At 39.0% G+C, this 22,867-nt stretch overlaps 3 protein-coding genes across 3 annotated transcripts in view; all 3 read left to right on the plus strand.

Moving 5' to 3' along the window:
- Window positions 1–2,775, plus strand: part of itga7 (integrin subunit alpha 7) — a 37,297-nt gene extending 34,522 nt beyond the window's left edge. The window contains exon 25 of the mRNA XM_022748260.1: window positions 880–2,775. Coding sequence (XP_022603981.1) covers window positions 880–1,035 — 156 coding nt within the window. The 3' untranslated portion in view covers window positions 1,036–2,775. The remainder of the gene's footprint in view (window positions 1–879) is intronic.
- Window positions 2,776–7,450: 4,675 nt separating this feature from the next.
- On the plus strand, window positions 7,451–9,809 carry npff (neuropeptide FF-amide peptide precursor). The gene is made up of 3 exons (XM_022748367.1): window positions 7,451–7,600; window positions 8,534–8,649; window positions 9,689–9,809. Exons 1-3 carry the CDS (start codon window positions 7,451–7,453, stop codon window positions 9,807–9,809), a joined length of 387 nt encoding a protein of 128 aa, XP_022604088.1.
- A 6,528-nt stretch (window positions 9,810–16,337) lies between these two features.
- ppp1r1a (protein phosphatase 1 regulatory inhibitor subunit 1A) overlaps window positions 16,338–22,867 on the plus strand; it is a 28,765-nt gene continuing 22,235 nt past the window's right edge. The window contains exon 1 of the mRNA XM_022748337.1: window positions 16,338–16,574. Coding sequence (XP_022604058.1) covers window positions 16,494–16,574 — 81 coding nt within the window. The 5' untranslated portion in view covers window positions 16,338–16,493. The remainder of the gene's footprint in view (window positions 16,575–22,867) is intronic.

Consider the following 22,867-nt stretch of genomic DNA (forward strand, 5'->3'; position numbering starts at 1 on the left):
GCTGTGCTTTCCAATATCATTAGAAGGTCTCTTTAACCAATCAAGCACAGCCTATACGCTTTTGCCACTGTGGTGCTATTCGCTGTTATTAGATCATAAATAGCAAAAATGTGGATTTTAATGTATGAATTTATTCAAAACTGTTTCCTTTATTCAGCATTGTTTTCCCAATTTAATATGTGCTTACTGAACACCATCCAGCCATCTCTCCCTCAGGGCTGCAAGATGTTGTGCTGTTGTGCAGTGTGTTTTGCCGCTATACCGTCGACGTCACTGTTTAATTATCTGCACTTGTTCAGTCTGGCACCAGTCAATGAAAACGATTCATTTTCAGGATGCGCTTACCAGAAGCTTTTCAATATCTTAACACTCCTATTTGACATGCATCTCATGACCAACTGATTTTCACAGGTGTCAGAATGAGCTTGTCATTGGATGTTTTTGTTCATATTAATGTGTGCGGATTATATTAATAGCAGTTTGGTAGTGTGTTGGTGTGTTAATCAAGGGCTCTTAAGACTGATGCTGAATTAGAAATGTAGAGCATGGGAATATGCTTTTTTGTGGATTTGCTTTTTATTAAAAAGTAACTCTGACTGCACAAGGTCACCATGATATAATCAGTTTTCTTTTCATCAGTCTGATGAACAAGAAGACACTACTTCAGTTGAAAAACTGAGATGATTATCTTACTAGGCATGATATTGGAAAGTAGACCTTGTCTTATCTACTGAAATAAGGGCAAACAAATGCAGGTGATTGTCAGTCGCATTCTCATATATGGCATCAGTTAATTGTTTTTTTTTTCTCCCTTTCTTCCCTTCTATCCCTCTTTCCTTGTCATCCTCTACTCGCAACCCTACTTTCCTGTGCCGACAGTGTGGCTTCTTCCAACGGGCCCACTACAAAGACAAACTGCCTCAGTACCACGCGGTGAAGATTCCTCGCGAGGACCGGCCACAGTTCCAGACTGAGAAGTCAGGAGTTGTCCATAAAAAGGAATGGGCCACGCACTGGAGCGACGGGACCTCGTAACTCGCTTTGAAGCACTGACTGACTGAATTCATTCAAATCACCATGTGTGGCACTCATTCTGTCTTTTGCATTGGAACTAACGGACTAAAAAAAAAGTGCACATGGACTGAGATCATAAAATCTTGTGCACACTGTACTGCGTCAGTACTTGCATATTGGTGGCCTGTTACACTGTTGACTGGATCTATATTCTCCCATACTGTAGCCCACTGATCGCTGGCCTTGGATAGTCTATTTATACCGTGCATCTTTAACAGCGTTTTATAGTAAATACTGAAGAACCAGTCTAGCTGCTCAATATGTTTCATAGCCTGCACAGGGAGCACTGATGCTCACTGCCGGTTTTGACTGGCACAACGTTGGAGGACAGAAAATCACAACTCATAGACATGCATGAATGCACAAACATACAACATATTAATTATATTAGATGCGTACAGACACATTGGACATTGTTGATGAAGAAGCCACTGCCCACGACAAAGACTACTTTTTTGCCTTAACTACTGTGAGACTGACGACTGACATGGGCAATGAAAAAAAAAAAAGAATTTTTTTTTATATAAATGGGATGTTTTGGGATTTTCATGTAGTTAGCACTGGCAAACAATGAGAAAATGTCAGTATGTAAGATATCCGTAAAGTTGTTACAGAACACTGAATGTGTTGTTTTCTTGGCCTGTTGAGTGCTCTGGGCTGGCTGAAAAAGCCAATAAATAAGTTCACCTGATGTTCTTTCTGTATCTTCAAGGAATATATTTTGTGTTCAAGGAAAAGAAAACCCTCTAAATGAGGAGCCTTTTCAGTTTGTATCTTTTGCATTTTTTTTGTTAATCTGCCAATCAGATGTACTGTACATCAATAGTCGATTGCCTGAGTGAACTTGAATAAGAACAAGAGAACCACAGTACAGCCTATAATAGCAATGACTGTAGCACTGTTGTCGCATGGAAACCAAATGTGTCAGAAGAGTGACGCAATATTTAAAATGTGGTCAATGTTAGCATTTAAATTTCTGAACCAAACACTCACTTTTGAATGGATGTCCTGGCTGATAAGGGAACCAATTTTCCCAGGGTATACAATTATTATGTGTGAAATCAAACTTTATTTCCAAATTGAACAAATTGACACATTTAAAATCATGAGGTTTTCAAGTGACACCATTATTATTATTATTTTTGTTTTTTTTACTGAGATGTAAAAATGTTTCACCAGGAGACATCATGACCTTTGTACCGACATTGTTGTTTTCAAATTGCAAAGCTGAAGTATATTCATCTGCTTGTAGCACTGTTCCTGGTAATATACTCAAGTCATATCAGTCAGGACAAGATTGTACATTCATTTCAGTACTGACATTTCTAATTGCATACAAGTGCCTTATGGTAAATGTGGCAGATTGTGAGCTACTGGTTAAGAACACAAGGCTACTGCAAATTAGATCATGCTGCCCTGAAGCATCTGTCGGGACACCTGGACAAATAAACATCCCTCCATCGCTTACACAACATGAAGAGAAGATGATTTCTAGAGGAGCAGAATTCATCAGAACCAGACAAACTTTTTTTGGATCTAATCTGGGTCAATGAAGTGGCTATAAAGCATGAAGAGTCAGCTTGTTTTTAAGGTATTGCTGGACAATCTTGTATTAGCTGCATGAAGCTCTTGTTGCTGTTTTGACGTTCCCCAATTTTTAAATTTTTTTTTGTCATTGTCATGACTCAGCGTTTTATTTATTTTTTGTTTGGCAGCACTGTTTTAACATTGTAAATAAAATAAAGGAAACGAAATAAACCCATCAGACAACATCAATTGTGTGATTGTCATTACACTTTCATCCAGTTGTATAACAGTGGGTTTGTGAAAGCTGCAGTTCACCCAGAGAACACCAGGTGGTGCCAAAATTCTTAAAAACTTTTTTGTTCATGAGCTACATCAAATAAATTCATATTGATGTAGCATATGTTTCCATTTTAAGTATCGAACAAAAACATAATTTCAAGTCAATAATAGCACTTGATGTGCATGTTTCTAATTTTTCGGAAAATGCACATAACTTTGTACTGTGAGTTGGATTTGTAACCATGATGAGAGACATATATGCACCACAAGGACAGAGATTAGTGAAACATAAAAAGGGGTTTGTTGCATTCAGAAAACCTTGACTTACTCTTCTAGAAGGGGAAATGAAGGTATATGGTTTTTAAATACCATTTGTAACTGTTGTTTGTGCGTAGCTAAAATGACTAAATGACTGTGAAAAGAGGACACTGATTATACACTGTCAATCCAACAGCAATCATCACCATCATCATTATCAGGGAGTGCCACAGTCACGGAGATCAGCCTGTGCTCTGGCTCATAAAAAACACTATAAGGTCCCCCATATAAAGCTCTGGGGTAAGACTGACCTATGTTTTAAATTGTTAGCTCATTTCCTGTTCTGACTGGCTCTCAGCAGAGAGATGATTAAAGTGTTCGCACATGGTCTTTGTCCTTTAGATCCAGTTAAATCCCAGCAGCAGCTACATACAGCTGAGATGTTTCACGAGTGTTGCAGCAGACTGAAAAAAAGATTGGATATAAGCACAGATGACCTTCTCCAGATCCAGGGAGGATAACACTTATTCTTGATATATTTCTCAACTGTACAAAGAGTAAGAATATGAAGCCCTTATAGCACCTGTGTATTAGACTGGTCTGGTTAAAGATGCTTTAAGTTACAAGTAGAAGTTTGACCCTATTTTTACACCTGAATCTAGCTGGACAACGACAGTCCAATCACAAAGTGGAGTCCAAGGTGGTTCTGTTGACTTCATATCCACGGCATATCCTGAAAGGTGTAGTAGATTTTCAACCCTGCGCCATCGTCCATCTTGAAAATGTACTACACCTTTCAGGATCTGCCAGAAATTTTTACTTTAGGTTTCTGCACTTTATCTGTACATAGACGTTGGCAAAAGCACTTCCTTCAGTGTCTTTTGAGTTACCTCACCACTAATGTTATTTGTTCACAGATTTTAATCTCATTTTCTAACTACTAACTACAACTAAAACTGCAGCAGTTTTTCTGGATAAAAAGCTTCATAGTGATTATATTTCTCAACTGATTTCAATGAGTCGTTTTTATATGCAAGGGTTTATGATCTACGTGCAGCAAAAATAAAAGTTTGGTCCCAAGTTAATTAGAATTGTGATAGTTTAGGCTGTAATCCCTGCTTTCCATAAGGAGCTGCGTATCAAGGTTAGGTTTACATGAAGTGAATAAGACTACATGGTGGAAAATAATTAATTGTCATAAGGAATTGTTAAAACTAGAGAGTAATATGGTGTTGATGTACGTTCCAGCGATCCAAGCTTGTTTTCATCACAGGCTATTTAAGTTTTGTAGCTGAAATTACTTCGAGCCATTGGGAGAAATGCATTTCCTCACTAACCCCATATTCAACAGTAGCTGTGTCGTCTACCTCCTATCAGGTCTCATCCAGATTTTAAATTGGACATAAAGTTTAAGATATAAAACATTCAATTTGGTGTAAGAAATCACACAGACATCTTATGGCCTCAAAGTGTCAGAGCCCCATCCATTGTTAGAGAGCAAACTGGGAGGACTGCACATTTTAAGGTTCTCCCTTTGGTTTCTAACTGTAGAGGCGAGTGCAGCATGTTCACAAACATTCACCAATCTGTTCTGGGGCACAGGAAGGTGTGAATTCTTAAAGAGGGTTCTCCTTTAAATGCATAATCGACGATTATGACATAGTGTTGCATTCTCAAAGCATTCGGTGCTGAACAATAACAGGCTAAAATTATAAATATCAAAATCATTACAGAGGTCTTTTGTGGACTTTATAAAGATGATCATGTAAACTTAATTCCATGATAGCAATGTCATTTTCCACATGTATGTATGTGTGTGTGTGTGTGTGTGTGTGTGTGTGTGTGTTCTAGGACCACACTAGACTTGTAATATGAATATGAGCAAAGCAGGAGGAGCAGTCAGCAGGTTCCATTTGAAAGTATTTAATCGTTTGCTTCCAGTCAGTTAGGTGTGATTGGTTACAGCTGAGTGGTTATGCTTCACAAATGAAAGAAAGCGTACACAGAGGTCAAACTCTATCATATTATCTTAAGTAAAGAGACAAACAAATCATCTAAATCAAAATCAGTACATCAATACATTCTCACTCTAAAAATATAACCACGTGAGAACAAACCAAGGAGATTAGATGTACTAACAAAATAAACACGATTTAAGGAAGTATAATGAAATATACCCAGTATACGCACTCAGTAACAGAGGTGAAATGACAGAGGGAACCAGCTCAGCTGAAGGACAAACAGAGAATGAGCTCAGGACACAGAACAAAGAACACTCAAGGCACCTGTGTGAGCTGCCCAATCAGCACACCTGTTCTGCTGCTGCTGTTCAGCCCAGCAAAGTCAAGACAATTAAAAAGAAAATGCCGTAATCCAATTTGCATTTTCATTTTCACATACTCATGTGGGCATTCTATGACCATATTAAAAAGAAAATTGAAAAGCTATTAATTATTTAATTAATCTTTAAGACTTAACCTGCTCTACAGTGACCATATTCAAATACAATAAGCAAACAGCACCCACGGACCATTGCACTTACGTTTACATGTCACTACGCTCTTTTGGGATCAAAATGAAAATGCGACCTGTCAGTCCTCTCATCAAGGCAGGTTTTAGTTTTATTAGTTTTATTGGAAACTTTGTGGCTGTGACGACGAGTTAAACAAAAATCTTTCAGACCCGTTGAACAGCTTCTCTTCAGTCTGTGTCAATTCATGACGTGATTATTATTTCATGATGATGACACAGTGACATTTCCTGGCTCTGTCCACAGGTCAGATCTGAGCTGATACAGTTTGTCATTTTTATTAAGTGATTCTGTTTGAAAATAACTATCTTAAAAAAAGACAGCAAACACTAAACACAAACGTTACTTTTTATTATCACATCAGAGTAAGTGAATTAGATTTTTCTCTAATCCAAAAGCTTATGTTCTTATTATAGTCATGAAAACTAATTCCCCCGAGAATCCTTCAGATGTCATCCTGGTTGCTATGGCAGTTAAACAGGGACAATTGCGCGTGTGTGCGTGTGTGCATGTGTGCGTGTGTGCATGTGAAGGCAGATTGTCACCCATAAGGCTCTTTGACAAGCCAAATCTGTTGATGTCTCATCCAGTATTGGAGAGGTGACTAATCATTACACACACACACACACACACACACACACACACACACACACACACACACACACACACACACACACACACACACAGTGACAAAGTAAACACACTAATAAAGCAAGTGACACAAATCAAGCCTAAAGTTGTCTTTCTTTGAAATTAACAAAATGAAGGAAACTGACATTTATCAAATGGAGGCTTTCATTCTAAGACACTCTTTCCCTTGGGAGAAGCGTCTTTCTGAAATCCCTTTATCAGCATGTTGAAAAAAACTCATAAAATTGTTCCTTTTACTGTGTAAGCAAAATCTTTTGATGACCCATAATGTCACCATTGACCTGTGGTGCGCTTTACATTCATGCCAATAATCATTTGGAGACAGCATGTGTGAAGCATTCTATACGCTCCTGATAATATTCAAAATAAGAAAAAACATCCACTTACTACTTTATTGCAAACCCTGAGGAGAGAGAGGTTATTATGGACATATCCTCTAGTTTAGAAACATTAGCTCTGGAGCAAAATATTTAAAAAACTAATCACCAGTAAATGTGTTATTGTGTTGTTCATGTCTTTTGCAAAAATGTTTTTCTGCTTTATAAGACTTTTTTTTAGGTTCATTACTTTGTTGCCTAAGATCATTAAAGTTTTGTGAGCTAATCTGTTTCCTATTGACACCTGGTTTAGTGTGTAATGAGTGTTTTATACATATTGTCTGTCTGTACATGCAGCATGGACCAATGGACAAAAGGGACTGGGCTCAGGGTCCATTTGCGGGGATTTATCTGTTTAATAACTGGGGGAGTTGTGTTGCACTACCCTAAGGGCCACATAATAACGCACTCTGGTGCTCAGTCATCACTAATGCCCTGATCCTGCTAAATGGACCTGTTTAAGTCTCATATTAGGGGCTGGTTCTTCCTGCATCCTGTCCCCTGTTCCCCTTTGTACAGTAGCATCTTTCTCCAGCTCTCCTGGGGGTTTCCAGCCTGTGACCATGAGGTGTATATAAGCCCCGGCAAGGATGTTGCCACCACTGACGTTAGCCAGGACACCGCACAAAGAGGACACTTTAACTCTGACCAGGAGCCTTTGAAGTCAACAGGTGTGATCGGAAAGCCAAAATCGTCTCTTCCCTTTCCGCCTTCGTCATCCGCTTTCATCTGACCCCCTCTCCAGACTGAGACCATGGACACAGCTGCGGTGGTGACTCTTCTGGCTCTGCTTATGGCGATGGCTGGCATCAGTCAGGCTCTTCGCATCCAAAGTGGTCTGGACAAAAATGACTTCCTGCCAGACAGCTCAGAGGAGAACATGGCTGACCACCTGCTGGGGCTGGTGAGACAACAAACCACTCACAAACTTGAATTGCAAATTTTGTATTTCATTCTCATACCTCACTCACTCACTGATTTATCTGTAGCCACGGACGCAAGGGAATATGCCATTAGAATATCACCATTTATGCATGATTTCTATCATATGATTACATTTGCTAAAATAATTTTGGCACCTGAAAATAAAAATCTCAGGCACACATGGTTATGTGTTAAAATATACTGTCTGTCTGTAGGCAGGATTTAAATATGGACTGTCAGCTGCATGTGCCACATTAGACGGAATGAAGAATTCTGTGCACAACCAGAAGTCATGCCAACATTTTCGGAGAAGTCTGTCATTCCATGTGACACAGCATGTAAATGGGATTTGAGCTGTTTTATCAAGAGAGAAAAGCTAAATCATACAACCCATTTAGATCTCAGATAGTGTTCTTCCTCATGTGTGAAATACACTATAATATATTCTGGGGCAAACAATCAGAGCAGGAGTTTGATAAAGGAAGACGAATCACATCATGAGTCAAAATATAAGGTTTTCCGTTTGTGTGACAGACACATCTGGGTTTTATTTTGCATACAGATAAAGGTGGATGGATCTTTGGCTGATCATGATGTACATTTCTTTGCATTTGTAGACTGATATTTTCATCTCAAGGTCCCTTGTCACAGCAGGATAGACTTTCTGGAGTTGCAACCCCTGGAGTGTGTGTTGCAACCTGGAACTGAATGCATTTATCGCTCTTGATGTTCCCAACATGTGTTTGTGGGCTTTTTATTCAAAAGAAAAAAGACGTTTTTTGATAATAAGCTTTGCATTTCTGTGGGTGTGTGTTTGTGCGACTGTACGCATGTGTGTGTGTGTGTGTGTGTGTGTGTGTGTGTGTGTGTGTGTGTGTGTGTGTGTGTGTGTGTGCATGCGGGTGTGCTGCAGGAGAGTGAAAACACAGAGAACAGCATTGATGATCGTCTGCTGACCTCAGTGCTGAGAGCTCTGCTGCTCGGATCTCAGAGAGAAACCAGGAACTCTGTCCTCCATCAGCCGCAGAGGTCAGTGACATGACAGAGCCTTTATTGATCACACACATAAACACACATGTGGCAAAAACATGCACACAGGAAATCAGTAAAGACAACAGTATCAGCTCAACCTTCTGTACAGCTGAATATGTGTCAATTCTACAGTGGAAAAATGTGATATTAAGTGCCAGTACATTAAGTCCACTAAAGTACGTTTGCATAAAAACAACACTTTCTGTGGCCAAATGCCACATTAGAGCCAGGAAAAAATGCAACACACACAACTCTTTAAATGGGAACCGATCTTTGAAATTATCAGTGTGCTGTTAGAGCCATGCAGACAAAGCTTCAAGTGACAAATTCTGACTCTAATTTTTAAAGAATTATTTTCTAAATTAATTGATTCATCATTTAAAATCTAATTCCCACCACAATTTCAAGGTCATGTCATGAAATGTCTTGCTCTGTCAAAAAGCCAAAGATATTCAATCTACTATAATGTAAGATAAGAAAAGAATTTTTGGTATGTAGGCTTAAAAAATGACTTTTAATCAGTTATCAGAAAAGTTGCAGACTATTTTTCTGTCCACGGACTAATCAACTAATTGTTGCTTCTGTATATGCAGATAAAATGAAAATACATTTACTCATTTGCATCGTAGCTAAACTTAAAAATGTCACCACGTACCATATGTTCAGCTTTTAAACATTATGTGCTTGAGATGTCCATTAGTAAAAGTGTTTCTGGAGCCATCAGCCTCTGGTATGGCAAAGATTAGATCATGTTTTTGACCTGAAATTATGGTCTTGGCATTAAGGGTTTAAACATCTTAGACTGTTGTCTGTAATGATGTTACCTTTCACCCACATCCCATGTTACAGCTACATATTACATTCCTGCTCTGATCAGTTAAATACAGTAAATGTTTAACAACACAAGAACAAATTGGACATCTTTTGTATTTGCTGCCTGTGACTTATATTTGTCCACATTTATCCAAAGCAGCTTTTTTGTTTTGAAATAAAAATGTCTTACATCAGCTCCTGCTCCTGTTTCTCCTCCTCGCAGGTTCGGCCGCGGATCCAGAGGGCAGGTAGTGTCAGAGGATCAGATACATTCCCGTAACTGGGAGGCAGCCCCCGGTCAGATCTGGAGCATGGCCGTGCCCCAGAGATTTGGCAAGAAATAATCTGGCAGGCAGATTCACACACATCACTGTCCTGGTGCAGGGCCAAGCAGAGGGCGAATGTGGAGAGACTAAATTTGAATGAATAAATATAAATTATATTAAAAACTCTCCTGCTCTTTTCAACATCGTCCCAATCCATTAGGCCTGACTTGAAACCTGACATTTAGTGAAAGATGACAGGAGCTTCATCTTACAGTTTTCTGTAAACCGCAAAGCATGTTTAACTGGTGCCTATTGAAGTTTTCTGTCCTGACTTGAATGTTATTAAGAAACCAAAAGTTTTTGCTGTAAATTGATTGTTGCATTTTTTTGTTAATCTTTTGTTCTCTGGTCAAATAAAAGAGCTTTAAACTTGGAAAAGCTAAACTTGCGCATATATATATGTGTTCATTGTGAATAGGATTGCACTCACCTATATACAAAGCAAGGTAACTAGACAATACTGAAATCTTATGAAATCTCTTTTTAGTTTCAGCTGTTCAGTGCGCTATTTGCTAGATACACATGAAACATGAAAATAATGTGATGAGAAATTGTTTTATAATTTAAACACTAATCACAAACTATTTTTCTACTGCACCAGCAAACAGTGAAGAACATCTGCTAGACCACACACAAGCACATAATTACCTTGGTCATTTTTCCACTACATTAAATTTGGCTGTAGTGTCTCGCTCACATCAAAGCAATGCAAATTCAGTAATGGATCCACAAACGCGCATATATGAAAGACGATATCTTGTTTGTAAAAATATATCACTGAACGGTTACTTTACTTTTGCCTCTACACCGACAGTGGTGTGGAGGATTAAGTTTCACGGGACCTAGATGGAAATGTTTTTTTTTTTATCCAGCTATCATCTATCTAATGTAAAGTGAAGCCCACTTCTTTACAGACCAGCAGTGGCTGTTTGGGTTTGAGGGTGGTGGTGGATTTACAGGCCACCTGGGGAAGCAGCATGCAATAAGCTTCAATGCTAATTAAAACACAGAAACATGCAATTACTCTACACTTTCACGGTTTCCGCAGCCAATTACTGGGAAGGACAGTGCGTCAGTCCCTCTTAAGAGTCTTTTATTATCCTGACCTTCTATTCCTCTTTGTGGGGCAAGAAGACAACATGAAGAATAACTAGTGCTGATCGGAGACTGTTGACCTCTCAATTTTTTTGGTTTATTTTCACAATTTTAATCAAGGTGCATTGTTACAACATGTGGGTCACAGGTAGCCTTTTTTTTATTTATTTTTTTACCTCTTACTCTTACACTGTCAATTTAAGACCCAATAGTTTTTGTAATTTTAAACAATCCAATATCATGAATACTTCTGTGCATTATACTGCATAATTCTTTTTACTGATCTAACATCATCACCACAATAGGAAGAATAAAAAATAAGTTCCCAAACTGAAAACATGAACAGATTAGACTGATGACAAGGTAATGTTCAAAATAAATCACAATGATTTATGTTTCTATACACCAAATTAGATTATGGGGTCATGGGTCTGTGGTGATCAAGTAATCTTATCTGCTGCTAGATGCAAAATTGAAGTACAAGATTTAGCAGAGTAAATAAAAAAATATAGTAGCTACAAGTATAAGCTTGATAGGGCTAAAAAAGTGAATATAATTATATATATGATATTTAAGAACTAGACATTGTCTGTTACCATCAGACATTATATTACAAAGATACAATGGCTTGTTTGTGGCTTGTTGCTAAGCTGCTTGCCTGCAGTGTAACTGCTATAGCTAAGACTATCCAGTAAGTCCCTTGGCTGCTATAAATAATGCATCCGGTAAAGCATCACTCAGTGTCTTAATCGGAGATAGAGTTTAATTTCTCAAACAGGCTGAGAAATTAGTGTCACAGCATGTTGATGTGCTCCCAAAATTGCTAGCTTCAAAGATCTTGACAGGAAAACAGAATGAAAGAATGCTACATAAAGATAGGATTTATATAATGTTCCTGCTATTTTCATACAATATGAGTTGACAAACCTGCTAACTGCCACAATACAGGAGGTTCCAAGTTTAAGTTATTTTGCTAATTTAGTAATATTTAAATGTGACAAAGAATGAGAAATGTCCGTCTGGCTGAAACGCTGAGCAAAACTGCAATCTTTATCAAAGGGAAGATGTTTCTAAAAGGGTTGGTGGTGGAAAAAACAAGGAAAAACGGTGAGCCAGCCCTTCAGCCTCATCACAAAGCCCCTCATCACAAAGCCCTGCTGTCTTTCACGACTTTTTAGACAAGCCCAGCCAAATGTAACTACGCAGCAATCATCCTGACAACATTGACATGAAGCAACACAGAAACAAAACAAAACACACCACATCATCCTCACCAGCAGTGGTTAATGATGAAGTGTTTAAAAAAAAAAAAAAAAAAAAAAAAAATCAAAAGGGATCTCCCACCAGGATTTCTAAGCGTACATTAGGTGCACACCAAAAAAAAGAGTAATGATGTCATATCAGAAACAACAAGAAGCATGTTGAGATAAAAAAAAACACGATGAGAAAGATCTGGGTGTGGGTGCTGCTCCACGCAGCTGTAGCCTCTGATCTGCACAGCTCAGTTAAAGAAAGACTCAACTCATCTGAATTTCATGAGTCTGCAGGGGGGCTCAGGCAAAAAGTCTCTGTGTGCAGCAATTATAAGCGACAGAGACAGACAGACAGTGGGGGGGGGGGGGGGGGGGGGTGATAACAGCGACAGAGAGATATAAAGATACTGTATTGTTATTGTCACCTACTGTATACATTATTTTTTACATGAATTGCATTTACCCTTCAGGTAAATAACTTTTCCTTTTCTATCTACGGCTTCTTGACCTTTCCTACACCCCCCGCCTTCTCCCACTTTCCCTCATGGTCATCATCTTGGAAGGCAGCCATGTTGAAGAGCGGAGAGGGAGGCCTCAGCTGTTATTGGCCATGGCCATGACACAGCACAATTTGTCACACACAACAGGCTTAAATGGCTACAGAGTGAGTGAATGATGTGGTTTAACATAAAAAAAAAAACAAAAAAAAAAACAGTAGCAATGTCAAGGGTAAACTGCAGAGGCGTGCTCTCCTGCATTACTGAAAAGCACAAAGTGGCGATTGTGTCATCTCATAAAGTACATAAAAGAAAGTGAAGATTAAATTCTTCATTATGTACCGTACAACGCTTACTTCAAATCAAATATAACAGGTTACTCTCCAGCTTTTTTCATTTCTCCTCCCTGTCATTAAGGAGCTATTTGTAAGTTTTGCTTTTGCTACATAACATGTGGTGACTTTTATGGTCAAAACTTACAAATAGCTCCTTTAAGAGGAACATACTACATACCAGTGGTTTTTATATAGTGGCACTTATAAAGAAATGCAACAACGATTATGCAATTACATTTTAGAAAACACAACAACAAAACAGAACAACATGTCATAAAGCAGGGCATAAATTCTTTGTTGTGATTGGACAGAACCCAAGTCAGTGCAGAGTTTAATGAAGCCTGGTCAGTTGTACTAGTACCTTTATCCAATTGCAGTCAACCATTTTGCAAATTGTGCAAAAAAGGGGACTAATTGTTTAACTGATGCTGAAGATTTGGAAGCATTTTTTCTAAAGCTCCAGGGAGCCGTTGTTTTCAATTCATGCCACATATCTATATAATAACATAATCTATTAGCTGGCTCTTTAGCAGTAATGGGAAATCAAATGTGGCACCGATTTCTTTTTCATTCATTTAATTTTGCAACAAGAGGCCAGGAAATATATAAAGGAGACAATAATTTTGTTTGACAGGATTGCTGAATATAGTTTCCGGTCATCACTTGCAGAACTGATGGACCTGCAGTGGCTGAGTGAGAAAACAAATCCAGCTCTTTGATTTTACATGGTTTACAGGGATGAATCAACAAAACACTGGACTTTAACATGAGAGATTGTTTCTTTCAACCATGACCCTGAATGTTCTATAAGTGTACCTACCCATGTGTTTATTATTGTATCCATGACGACAAATACCCCCTGTACCCTTAATGACGTACTTATTTTAATGCAAACGCTGGAGCCGTGTCATGAGGGTAGGGACAAACGACCTTTATGGACATTTAGGTTGGAGCACACTCATCTATTGTAAGAGATAATTGGCTGAATAGATGAAGGCAGATTGGATTGAAGCTGCATGTATGTACATACGTTTGGTTTAATTATTCCCAGTAGTTTGTGACTTTTTTTAATGGTTTTCTCTTTCCGACTTGAAGCGGTTAAAACTATAACATAAAATAATGCAGAAAAATACAGAAGACTGTAGTCTCTATAATTTAATTTAATTAAATTTGTAATAAACAGAACCTCTACGACTCTGTGCATGGTTGTAGGCATTTTTCTTTGAAGCTTGCTCAGCCAGAGACACAAACACTATGCTGGTATGAAGAGATAAAAAGAATGTACAGTTTGACCAGTGCTTTCTTTGTATTTGCTGTAAACATCAGAGGATGTACAGGAGAATATGCAGCCTATTATTGTCATCTCTCTCTCTCTCTCTCTCTCTCGCTCTCTCTCTCAAACACACACACACACACACAAACACAGAGCGTGTGGGGTCTTATTAACAGACTGCTTTGATGACAAAGACATAATTTAGGAAAAGCTGACAGTGGCAGCCTTTTATTATCAGTCAGTCTTTCATTCTTAGCTACAAGAAAAAGAAAATGTGTGTTTTGTGTGGAAGATTTTTGTGGCACTCTTGCAGAGCAACATAATCACTGGGTTGAAAAAAGAAAAAAGCATTCAGAGATTATTTTCATTTATTTATACATGAATATATAGAGAGGGATTTCTTATGGTCAGTTGTTTTCATTTGTGAGTAAAACTCTTTCCCAGCTCATCCAGGGACTATTAAATGAGGAGTTATAGGCAAAAGAAAGACTGCTTCTGAATTTATTGTATAAAGTACAAATGAAGGCCTATGGCCCAGTTGGTCAGGGGTGTGTGGCTTGTGGTCACTTCATCCCTGGTTCAGTTCCATGCTGGGGACCATTGTTGCATGCACACTCTAGAGTTACAAAGAAGTGAGCTTACCAGCCCTCGGTAGCTCTCTTCTCTGCTTGACTTGTAAAATGACCACTCAGAGAGGACGTTTATAGGCTCATTCATGTTTGTCAGCTGCTGTTTGGTCAATTAAATAAAGGGCAGAAAGAGGTTTCTGACCTGCACACTCCGGCCTGCAGCGCTAAGTTGACATACTGTCTGTAAATGGCCCCTGATGATGTAATAGAAACAATTTGTGCCAATTCATTTTGAAATAGGAAATGGCCAATAGAGAAACCCCAACAGTTGGCCAGCCAATCAGTGATGTAACTACATCACTCAGTCAGTCAGCAACATTAGTGTTTATAGGGCTGACCCTGCTGTTGCGATCCAGACCAAAAGATGATGCATTGATTTTGGTCCTTTCTTTTTTATTTACTGTCCACCATGAATCAGTTGTGGCAATTTTATGAGTGAAATGATGAAGTACTCCCTTAAAACCTATTGTGATAGTGATATGTTTGTTTGACAAATCATAATATTTCTGACAATGTTACTGCCTGGAAAAAATGGTCGCCCCAAAATGTAGGCTACTGCAAATCTGGCACAAAAAAAACCTTGTCTAGGCTACTTCTTGGCTGGTGTCAGGTGTCAGGTCCCAGTAGATGTGGGATGTAGTGACACTCAGGCTAGAGACGATCAATAAAGATTGTGCTTGCCAAGCACAAGCCTGGTCAGATATGAACAAAGCTCACATTAGCATTTCACAGCTTTGTATTAAGTTTCAGGTCAAGTTTTGGGCTCAGATTTGTTGTCATGCAGCTTTTATTTATGAAATATACGGCAGAGATCTGGTCGTATAACAGTTATTCATCAAAAAACATGCTAACATGTTTAGTGAAATTACTTGTGCCATTGTATTGAATTTTGTCAGAATGTGTCTATAGATGTAACTTCGGTGTGAGAGAGTCATTGTGTGTTTGAATCATTCGTGAGACTCTTTGTGTTTGAAATAGTTTATATTTAAGCATGTGTAGGATGGTGATTTTAAAAAATACTTTCTTTTCAAGCGGAAGCCAGATGATGCACCTACCCATCCAAGATTGAGAGAGAGAGAGAAAGAGAGTATGTCTTTGTCATCCTCACTCTCCCGTCCATGCAGGCGCTGCTGCAGAACAGCCCTGATCTCAAACATCCAATACAGACAGAAAGAAATGTGAAGAGAGGGTGGGACTTAGTGTGAAAGGGAGTCAGGCACAGCGAATGAGAGCGAAGGAGAGGTGTTCCTAGCCCAGAATGCCCTTGCCTCTGTGCTATGAGCCGGGAGAGACAGAGAGGAAGGAGAGTGAAGCCACAATAGAGACACCAGCAGGTGCTGAGGATAGAAAAAAAAGGATAGAATAGAACTAGGGTGCCAAAAAAGCAAGATAATCTTGGAAAAGTGTGTTAAAAAGATTTAGGTGAAGAGCATAAAATAGTCAGACAAAAAGTAAAACAATCTGCTTATTTTTTCCTAAGCTGGAGCCCACTTATATTTGTTTCAGCCACCTTCACTGAGCTCTTCACTCTCCTTCTCTTTTACGGATTTTCCTTCCTCGGATCATCCCTTCCTCCTCCTCCTCCTCCTCCTCCTCTTCGTCCTGACAGACAGTGCCACCATGGAAACTGGGAGCCCCAGGAAGATACAGTTCACCGTCCCCCTACTGGACACCCACCTGGACCCAGAGGCGGCCGAACAGGTAAGGAGGAAGGGGGGAGAGGAGAACGAGAGCCAGGGGGGAAGGAAGAGGAGGTGATGTGGATGATATGGGACCGTCAGGCTTTTAAGGGTTTCTTTATGCATCAGTGACATTAGTGGCTGTGTAGCAGCATACATACGAAATCACAGTTTATACTTGTCACTCTATTGGAACAAATAACTGAGAAATATTTATTCCAGTCATTCAAGCCAACATGTGCAGTCATAACTGAGCAAACTCAGCTGGAATGAAAAACGCAGTGTGATGTGTCCAAAATGCTGGAATATAGCCCGATGATAATAAATTGCTGCTCTAAAGAAACCGCATCATTACCAGTCTCGTATTACTTCGTATTCGTATTACTTAGCAGGCTGTGTCTTTTGAATGCAGCTCTAAAGTGAACATGATGAATTTGAGATTGATTTTTCCACCTGCAGCCACAGAGTAGCAGTTGTTCTTCAGCAGTGTTGAAAGGGGGTGTTGCAAATGTGTCCTCAGGGGTTTGGTGTTGTTTTTGTTTAACTGACTGCATGTACTGTACAGCAGTGAGATACTGACAAAACCTGTGTGGTGTCACAAGACAAACTTGTATCCTATCTGCTCTCATGCAATGTGATAATTTCTTCAATTCATTCTTAAATATATCACGTTGCTTGTCATGGCTCGGTTTAAGGCAAGTTTGAAAGGATTAAAAGATGCAAAAAGTAATTTAATCACTTAGTTTAGGATCCTATAAACTCAATATCACTTTATGACACAAGAGCAAAGGCCTCTTTTTAGTGAGTGAGTATCTTGCAGTTAAAGTGCCTGTAGAGAATATAGTGGAAAGACGTGTCCCAATTTCTCATTTTTATAAATATAATATGAACAGGACAGGGCATTCATAATGAATGAGCCTCAAGTAAATCCAGCCAAGATTTATGAGTCTGACTACAAGGCGTCTATGTCTCTCTCTCCCTCTTTCTCTCTCACTTTACTCTTTTCCCCAATGAGACAGTGAGAGTCAGAAGAAAAGTAGATCTTAGGAGGACACCTTTGTGCATGTGTGCAGTGTGTACGTGTAGGAGTCTGCCCTTGTCAGGACATTTTATGGGATGGTTTGGGAGTCTGGTCAAGGTTAGGTTCAGATTGAGTTAAAGCGTCTGGTCAAGTATTATAAGTCTAAAAAGCTCAGATATGAAGAACTGGCTGAGAAACAGTTGAATTATTGTTGGTGTGCACATGTATTTGAGTGAGAGCTTGGTTGGGTGTGACATGATTTTCCAAAATGAACACCAGTGATTCAGCAGATGAGATCGATGATACAAAACCTACAGCCATTTCATGTCCAGAACTGCATGCAACTATTTCAGTCACGAATGTCCACCTCTGCATACAAAGAGAGAACTGCCAGTGAAATAACTTTCATCCTCACTGGAAGGAGCTGTAGTGTTACTGCCCAAATCGTTTTTCACATTCTTTGTCATGCTGTGAAATCTTAAACTACAAAAACCTGATGTAATATCCAAATTTTTTTTGCTGCTGGTTTTTCTCATAGCCTAGAAGATTTTTCCCTCAGCCTGTCGTGACAGTCTTAACACTGCAACTCCCGGTGTAACGTCACTGTTCACATTGCAGCACCTATAAAAAGTACTCACCCCTAGTTTTTGTGTCTAAATGCCAAAGTGAAAATAGATATTTACAAACTGATCCAAATCAATAACTGATCCAAAAATACAGGATATTTAATCCTAAATCATCACTAGTGCAGCCAACAGACCCTTTACACAGCAGACGTCTGGACGTGTCTTTATAGCAGGAAAACCACAGGTGAAACAAATCTCATTAACGAAGGCTCAGTTCCATTAATTGTCCCACTATGTCGTAACAGTGAGACAGCACGAAGAATAATAAAGCCCAACTAGCTCACTTCATCATAATGCAGTCATTGTTATTATTATTAATTGCACCTGTGTTTTTCCTGTTATGACATGCAAAAAGGTCTGCTATAAGAAAAAGGAAACAATGAGAGTGTATTCGAGGGGTTTCGACTGATTGTATTATGAGTTGCATAAATGTCAGCCAACCTTCCTCAGCTTTGATCCTCCATCTGTTGTAGCTGCAGTTTGGAAGGATTTACACTGCACTGTAACTACAGAAGAAGTGCATTTTTTTAAACTACGCATACAATACAGAATCAGAGTTACTTTGAAGAGTTTTGCTCCACAGAGAGAAATTCAATATTAGAAAGAAAAATCTCTTGAAGACAGAGTATGTAAAGCATGTTCTCGCTGACAAAATCCTTCATATGGTTTACAGACACCAAATGAAGAATTGAACATAATTACAGTATGCCTCCTAACTTAAATTTACAGCATTTTGGAATAAAAACTTTAATTGCACTTCAAATTGCTTGCTCTGAATTGACACTTTTATCGTGAAGCAGTATTCGTCACCTCAGTTTGCATTGACAGCAGCATTTATCAAAAATGCATCTACAAAATAAGACATGGTCATTTTTGGTATTTTTGACAATGGATCAGTTTGAAATGTTGCAGTGAAATCAAACAAGTTTGTTTGGCTGCACTGTAAATAGACACACCAGTTGCAACACTTCATTTGTATTTCTGATAAAGGAGCAACTCAACAAGTGTTTGCTATAGTATTGAACTACATTTGCTGCTACCAACACGGGTATCGCCTAATCAACCTAGACTGAGATCATCAGGATTATAACCTTAATACAAATGCCAGGAGACGAGCATAAAGGCTGGATGGCCTGAAACGTATTAGCTTGCGTGTGGTGTGGAGCTAATTACATTGGTGTGTAATTGGCCAAGTGATATTAGGAACACTTTGTAAATTGGTGTCTGTGGTACATTTGTGAAAATGAATGTACCGTGTATTTGTCTAGTTGTGCACATGTGTGGAGCTGTACCTTCCAGTCTGCCTGTGCATCTCTATAGAGCATTTTGTCAACTTTGCCTTCTTTTCTGTGTATCTGTTACATCTGAAAGATACAGACATCATTAAAGCTGATCCTGTCGCTCTGTCTTGTTTGTGTCTGCGTGTCAGGGACACTGTCTGTATTTATTTTGTAATGCCGAGGTTTTAGTGATTCAATAGAGGAGCACATCCAGCCTGGTGTTTACCTACTCCTCTACCCCAGCAGACAGACCTCCTTTTAGCTGTATACAAGTCAAGTACAGTTTACTTCTGCAAAAACTCAAGAGAGTTCTTACCTCTCAACCTCAATAAGCATGACCAAAAGCTTGGCTGATTGCCACTGGGACTTCAATTTATTCTAAGACCACTGTGAGTGGCCACTGAGCCTGCATGGTATGCTGGTTATTAAGTGTGTGGTTTTATGTGTGAGACAGCTGAGTGAGACAAACAGCCCAGAAAAGTACCATCAGATATAAATAAAAGAAATATCTATTTAAAAAAAAAAAGGAATTCTGTAGATGTAAAAATAAATAAATGAAAAATAATAGGAAACGTGCCTACGCACTTGTGTTTGCAAGCGTACTTATGAATGTCGCACCAGGGGACTTCACCCATGGTTCAGTAATCTCTGCAACCTGACACCTCCCAGCATGGTGAATCAGCCTCCGTGGAGAACTGCACGTCAGTCAGAACAGCCTCCCCGAGGTCAGACCCTCACAACAACACACACACACACACACACACACACACACACACACACACACACTCCTCCTCTTATCCACACACAGATACAGTGTGTCCCACTGTTATCATAACCTTACATTAGAGCCCACTGTGTACCTACGAGCACAAACTGACTGTACCTGATACAAGCCAAGACCTGATGGTGCCATTATCTAGATATTCTTCTCACTATTAGTATCTGTATTTGTCTAGTTGTGTGTACGTGTATATCTCTGTCTTTGTGAGTGAGGGTTTCAAGGGATAGATAGACATTTTGGGAAATGTTGTCTTGTTCATATTCTTGCTGAGTGTTAGATGAGAAGATTGATACCACTCTAATATCAATTTGTTAAATACAAAGCAGACACACATCGAGTCCCCCCCCCCAATAAAGGTACAACTTGGCATTTTTTCACTTCATTTTTTATATGTATTAAACAAATGAAATCTAATGTATTAATCAGTGAGGTTCAGCGGCGGTTCAGGCTGGAAGCAGACCTGTATAAAGTTCAGTTTGTGTTACAGATGAATATGTTTTACAACTTAAAGTTATCACGAAAGCAACTTTTTTCTCCTTTGTTGAGCTAAACAACAGAAATATACAGTTGCAGTTGCAATTTACAAAGTAATCTACCAGGAATGTGCACTTGCAAGTATTTGATTGGCCAACGCAGACTGGCCCCTTAAAACGAATGAGAGGGCTGTATTTTTTCATGCAGGTCTGTTGTTGCTGAATGTGGCCTTAAAGGTGCTGGTGGGCATATTTTCTTTTATATTTAATAGAGCCAGACTACCTGTTCCCCCAACTTTCAATCTTTGTGCTACGCTAAGCTAAACTCCTGGCTCCAGCTAAATAGTATTTAGCAGACGGTCATGAGAGTGGCATTGAGCTTCTCAATAAGTATACTTAACAAAATGTGTAACAATTTCTTTAGAATTTACACAACAGAGGCCGATAAGGGCTTGAACGTGGCAGCGACCACCATTAAATAGAACTCCTGCTGAATGGATGAAGGTGTTTTAAAGGGTTTGAGGGACTGTAGTCTACATGTTGTAGAGCAGTGGAGTGTATTCTCACATTAAGGTTTTCACGGGAGTACATAAAACACCACCAACACCATTGGTTTACCTAGAAAATAAACTCACATTTCTCTTTTTTTGTTTACAGTTTTGAGTGACAGTTCTCCCATAACAGAAAGCTGATTTTAAACTCAGTCATTACATCTATAATTTAGATCGAGGAGACCATGAGTGCTTTTGCTCAGGCGATATATTCCATGTTGAGATGATGAATTGTGACGTTTCGAGGTAATGGTCTTTTATCACAGACCTAATATTCCCTCTTTGTCCTTCCTTGAGAACATAACAATTACTCTGCATTGCCTCAGGATAGCCATTTCCCAAGAACTCTTGAGTGCGGTAGATTAGTATTATTCTCACAAGATGCATATTTCTTGCACATGAAGGCAATCAAAATCTGTTAAAATGTAAAGTTTTAACCAAGATATACTCATATCTGCCAAAGCTACATACTGCTTTGTACACTTAGAAACAGCACATTTTTATTTGTCATTTTGCTACCACTTTCTGAGAAGGCCGATTCTAAAGGCTTCAGAAGATGAAACAAACTGCTTCATTAATGGTTAATAAACCAATTTTCCATAACACAAAAGTTACTCTTATTAATGGTTTATAATTGATCTTTAAAGCATTAGTAAATGATTTATTAACCAGTACTAGAGGAATTAATTACAGCTCATAAACCTTTTATAAGTGGTACCATACTTTTTTGTGCAACTGACCATTTGCTGAACCCCTTCGCTCGGCACCACAAGCCTGTCAAACCAACTGGTGTCTGGGTGTTTCTTCGAAGAACAAGGAGCTTATCATTAGCTAACAAACTAACTTTAGTCCTGTTCACAAATATAGACCGTTAAGGCACAAGTACAGGCACCTGTACAGTTTCACAGCTGCTGCAATAACAGGCCTGAGCAGATAACTTACAAGCTTTAATGCACCAGTTATATTTTATGGTAAACTGCTGGTATTTAACTTTATTATTCCCAGCAAAACTTTCCTTGGATCTAGTACATAGGCTAAATTACAGCCCCCCCGCTTCGCATCTGCAGCAGGTTGAGAGAAGTGTTAGAGAAGACGATTTCTATCTCGCTTAATAGAAAGTGAGCTGGAGGCCCGAGGACTAAACACTGAGATAGCAGAAAGTAGTCAAGTCAAGTCAATGGTTGGAGTTTTAGAAGTTCTGTGAATGCGATAATTATTTCTATTCAGAGCCAAATGAGACCACTGTTGGTCTGTGAGGATTTGTAATGGCTGAGCACTGATTTCAGCCTGAACAATACCAAGATCATATTTCAAATGGCAGGATGAAGAATGAGGAATCACATGAATCCTCTCAGATTGTACTGGCCAGTGTTTTGTACTGAATTCCTATAACTCCTTGACAGCTCAGCGCTGCTTTGGCTCAACCAATAAGAAGGTTTTGGGGAAGTTTTCTTTAACCTTTATTTCTGCAGAAAAATGACTGGGTATGAATGCCCTTTTTCTGATTCAGGGTGCTGAGCGGTGCAAACACATTGTTCTGCTGAAGGTCGCAGAGCAACTGACAGCGCAGGGATTACAGAACT

The sequence above is a fragment of the Seriola dumerili genome, unplaced genomic scaffold (genome assembly GCF_002260705.1).
Source record: "Seriola dumerili isolate Sdu_G_001 unplaced genomic scaffold, Sdu_1.0 BDQW01000121.1, whole genome shotgun sequence".
Classification (NCBI taxonomy): Eukaryota; Metazoa; Chordata; class Actinopteri; order Carangiformes; family Carangidae; genus Seriola; species Seriola dumerili.

Excerpts from the sequence above, each read along its gene's own strand:
- npff (XM_022748367.1), top strand. The coding sequence starts at position 7,451 with ATGGACACAGCTGCGGTGGTGACTCTTCTGGCTCTGCTTATGGCGATG. Across the intron at positions 7,601-8,533 it reads CTGACCACCTGCTGGGGCTG|GAGAGTGAAAACACAGAGAA; the intron begins GTGAGACAACAA and ends GGTGTGCTGCAG. Across the intron at positions 8,650-9,688 it reads GTCCTCCATCAGCCGCAGAG|GTTCGGCCGCGGATCCAGAG; the intron begins GTCAGTGACATG and ends TCCTCCTCGCAG.